A 4,487-nucleotide genomic window follows, 5' to 3' on the forward strand; every position below is an offset into this window, starting at 1 on the left:
CCCCCCCCCCCAAAAAAAAAGAAAGCAAAACAAACAAGACCCCAAAACAAACAGCAACAACACAACAGCATTTAGATATCACCACATGCTTGTACTTGAAAAAGGACATTTGATTACAAGATTGCAGTCAAAAGTTGTACCGTAAACTTTTATTTTGATCTTCATACACCGACGTCTGTGGTGAAATGGCAAGGCTCTTAGCCGTTGCACAAAAGACAAGAGTTCGATTCCCTCGTGAAGAAAGTCCATGCTGTATCTCGCCCTGCCTGAGTTGGCTCTAACATCCTGAGTCGCCTCATATCTACATTCCTTGTTTGTCAAAAGGGTTATAAAACTAAACAAACTAACCATGGTTGGTCTCTGGGTGCTCTTGAGTGGTGACTTGCTCCTTCTTTCGTCCTATCAAACATCTGTCATCCTTATCTTTCCTCCTTTTTGTGTTTGTTACTCTCGAGTAACACCTCTACTCTTCCGCACTAATAAGACCGATTTGTGTTGTAAATGCCATAAAACCATCACTAAAACTGAGACTACACAATCTATAGAGGTGTTTAATACGAATCCATTTCTTCACAGCGGCTCGCATCTGTAGTCAAGTTGCGTATTGTATTAAAAAGCTCACCTATGTTTCCACAAAGATCGTCGTCGTAACACTCAAAGCCCTCTCGAGCATTCCAGCCGTAATTCGCTCCCTTTTTGAGTAGATCAATTTCTTCATAGTTGTTTTGGCCGACGTCTCCACACAGGACACGCCCCCTGTTGCTGTCTGTGAATATTTAAGAGGTAGGAGTCAGGCAATACATTACTTTAAATATGCTCACTTGAATAAGGTCAACGTTTTACTGTACCTGGTTAAGTTTTTATTTCAAGTGAAATTTGAAGGACATGTAGAGGGTTCTATCCTCTCTGTAAATATCTTCAGGAAATAGAACACTATTCGTTGTGTTCACTTGTAATAACAGAAGTGATTTAATTTAACCGAAAGCCTCAAATGAAGCAATTTTGTGGGACTGGTCATCGGGTTGTTGGAAAAGAGAAAGTAAGCCTACGTGTTTTTTTACAGCAAAGGCAAAAAATATGCTTTACATAACACACTGCCTATGTACCATCAAGTCCAAAATTTATGCAAGAGTACGTACATCTATTATTATTTACAGATGCGAAGAACTGCACAAAAGGCAACCCTTTAATCGAGACATTCCCCCTTGACACTGATGTTAACATTTGAATCGACTCGTATTGATTATTCTATCTTACTCCCCATACACAAACCAGCAGAACTAATGGATAAACTGCAAAAACTCCAGAATCACGCCGCGAGACGTTTTCTCAAAAGTTCTCTCAGAGAACACACAACACCATTGATTTTACTTACAACGCCATCCTATAAAGCCTGCGTTGATTGCAAAGTTGCTATAAAAGTGTTTAAACGAACTGGCACCCCGATATGTATACAAGTACTTTAAAACAAGAGAATTATATTCCATCAAAAAAACAAAACACGGCCCAATAACCAAAGACAACTCGAGACGGTGCCTTACAAAAAGAGGGGGGGGGAACCAACACAAAACAAACAAACAAATAAATAAACAAACACAAATACCCCAGTTAGGTAGGCTATAGTGGTTGTTTTTTTCGGTAGCTGCTGCCTCAATGTGGAATCCTCTCCCACTGCATTTAATTATGAAAGGCGCCTACGTAAACCGCATATCATTGTGTGCGCGGGCGCGCGCGCGCGCGCGCGCGCGTGTGTGTGTGTGTGTGTGTGTGCGTGTGTGTGCATGTGTGTGTGTTCATATGTGTTTGTATAAGTCTACCTCGCTTCAGTGGTTGGTTGGAGGGAGTCACATCACGACAGGTTCCAGTTCTTTACTTCCCCTTGTTGTTTCTGTACGTCTGTCTTGCTCTTTCCTAGCACCAAATAATCCTTATCGTATAGCTGAGCTTCTCTCGACTCATAGAAACCAAACTTAACTCAACCCCCCCCCATCACACACACACACACGCCTTAATCCCTTAATTGCTGAGACATGTCCATCTACATTTTCACAGAAAAGATAACACGTTCATTCAAGAGATTTATACATGTATAAAGCTATCACATTTTTTCTCATATTCAACTCTTATTATACCGATAATGGTTCACACAAGATGAAATAAAAATGCGAAGATGACGCTGTATCGGTTAACGGCACAGAAAGGGTTAACAATAAGCATCTGCGCAAGCTGTAATTGCACCTTCTAAAACTTCCTCTTTTGGGAAAGGTCAAGCAAGTTTATTATACGTCTACATAGAAGTGAAGAGGCTAAATTAAATCATGGGCCCCTAAGAATAAGAGTAAGAGTGATCTTACTCAACTTTTGGTGCAAGCAGAGTGATTAGTCCCAGGGTGTAGACAACTACATATATATATATATATATATATATATATATATATATATATATATATATATATATATATATATATATTTACTGGTATTTAAAGTACATTTGGGGGCTTTCGTGGCCTAGAGGTTAAGGTGTTGGCCTCTCATTCAAAGGTCCCGGGTTCGATTCCGGGTAGCGACCGAAAAATTTTCTTCTCTAAAATTGTCTCCTTTCACATCCTTTCCTGATCTCTAACAATGTTCTGTTGTCTGCTTTCATTTCCACTTTCTGCCCCCACCCCTCACCGCCTTTGCCCCCTCCTCTGGGCTCCTGACTCTTTCTGCAGCCTTTCTACTGCTACTCCTTGGCTCCTCCTAACTGCTGTCTTTCTGCCACACCCCTGATCTTCTGGTAGGAAAGATCTACACCTAGCCTTCTCGGACAAGGGCGAAAAATCTCGGAGGGCCCGTGTGCAAGTTGCGCACGTTAAAGATCCCTTGGTGGTCTAAAATCTATAAGAGTAGGCTTCGGCCGCCACCCAGGCAAAATTCAAAATTTCCTACCAACGAAAAAGTATTAGGTGTGTCCCGTGCGCTCATATGACCTAATGCAGTTGCGAGCGCCGTAAAACCCTATACTAAACAAACAAACAACAAACAAAGTACATTTTCCATTAAAGGTTTAACCCTGGTGCGATTCTTTTTATGACTAAAAGTAAAAGTGATCTCAAAGCAGCAGTTATGACAGAGTAATCTTTATTCCATGAAAATTTTTTTAAATTCATTTTTCTCAGAACATGGAAAAGTGTAGTAAAACCACTCTTATTCTTATTCTCAGAGCCACAAGTTTTAATTAGATGTGCTCACACCTGAGTCACTGCTGCCTCTGTCCAGGCCACATCTCCAGATGTTGCGCACGCCATACGCGTAGATCTCATCTCGACTTCCCGACTCACTTACAAACGGGTTGTCGGGAGGAATCGTATAGGGTTGGGAGGTATCCGAGTCCACATCTAAACGGAGGACTTTGCCATAGAGGAGAGATCTGCCAGTGTAATTTATAGTAAATGGTGTACTCTCCCATTGACTCAATTAATAATACTGATAATAATAGTAATGATAACAATAAAAATACTTAATTCTTAATAACAACAACAACAATAATAATAATAATAATAATAAATACTACTACTAATCATCATCATCATCATCATCATCATCATCATCATCATCATCATCATCATCATTTCTTTTGCGTCCACTTCTTTGGAACACAACTCTAGGCGCTTTACAATACCTTCATCTAAACACAAAACACTAGTAGATGAACATGCACACATACATTTTTAAAATTAACACTAACACATAAACAAACATTCTTTCTGTCACAACACAATAGATGACAATAATATGCACTTCACATTATGTATAAAAACAAAAGAGCACGTGATCTTTCACTTTCATGAAGAAAACTGGACATTAATTGGTCGCTTTTAAGCACAAGGGGGCTATCCCAGGAATACTGTTTTGAGAAAATCGAAGGTTAAGTTTTTGCCCCTTGTTCAGTTTCTTTAAAAAACAAGGAGAGTCTTCTTTATAACCAAACAAATAATATTTGAAATATACACACCAATGAAACCAAACTTCTCCTATAGGTAGGGCAATGCCTACTTTTGGTGTAGGTCAAGATTTCTGGAAACCCCCGAAATCTGGGTTAGCCCGCTTGTCCTTAGAAGCGACCATTTTACAAAGAAAGAACTCACTTGTCCTGACCAGCTTTCAGTGGATCACCAGCAGCGCCGCCGTCCCCAATAAACACGTACAGGTACCCGTCAACGCCAAAGAAAAGCTGCCGGGAGAATACAATTATTGTACTCGCACAGGGTTACATAAATGGCTTTGTACAGATTTAATAATAGTTTTACGGCACTTGCAACACAGACCTTGACCTTGACCAGCAATGATTTATTTATAGAAGCACCAGCTATCCATGTCCAGGTGCTGTTTTAGCCTCTTTTTCCTGTCTGCGGATTAATAATCTTTTTTTCCCAATTTATTGGTTCCGCTTCTATGTACCCCACATCTATGGTTCTCAACCTGGAATTCGCTGTAATTGCCAC

General features: G+C 40.1%; 1 protein-coding gene across 1 annotated transcript in view; it reads right to left on the bottom strand.

The window, feature by feature from the left end:
• The window catches only part of LOC101846760 (HHIP-like protein 1), a gene marked incomplete in the record, with an annotated part of 35,355 nt that overhangs the window by 10,220 nt on the left and 20,648 nt on the right, over positions 1-4,487 (bottom strand). The window contains 3 exon segments of the mRNA XM_013087187.2: positions 623-766; positions 3,237-3,412; positions 4,131-4,216. Coding sequence (XP_012942641.1) covers positions 623-766; positions 3,237-3,412; positions 4,131-4,216 — 406 coding nt within the window.

The sequence above is a fragment of the Aplysia californica genome, unplaced genomic scaffold, assembly GCF_000002075.1.
Source record: "Aplysia californica isolate F4 #8 unplaced genomic scaffold, AplCal3.0 scaffold00555, whole genome shotgun sequence".
NCBI classification, from domain to species: Eukaryota; Metazoa; Mollusca; class Gastropoda; order Aplysiida; family Aplysiidae; genus Aplysia; species Aplysia californica.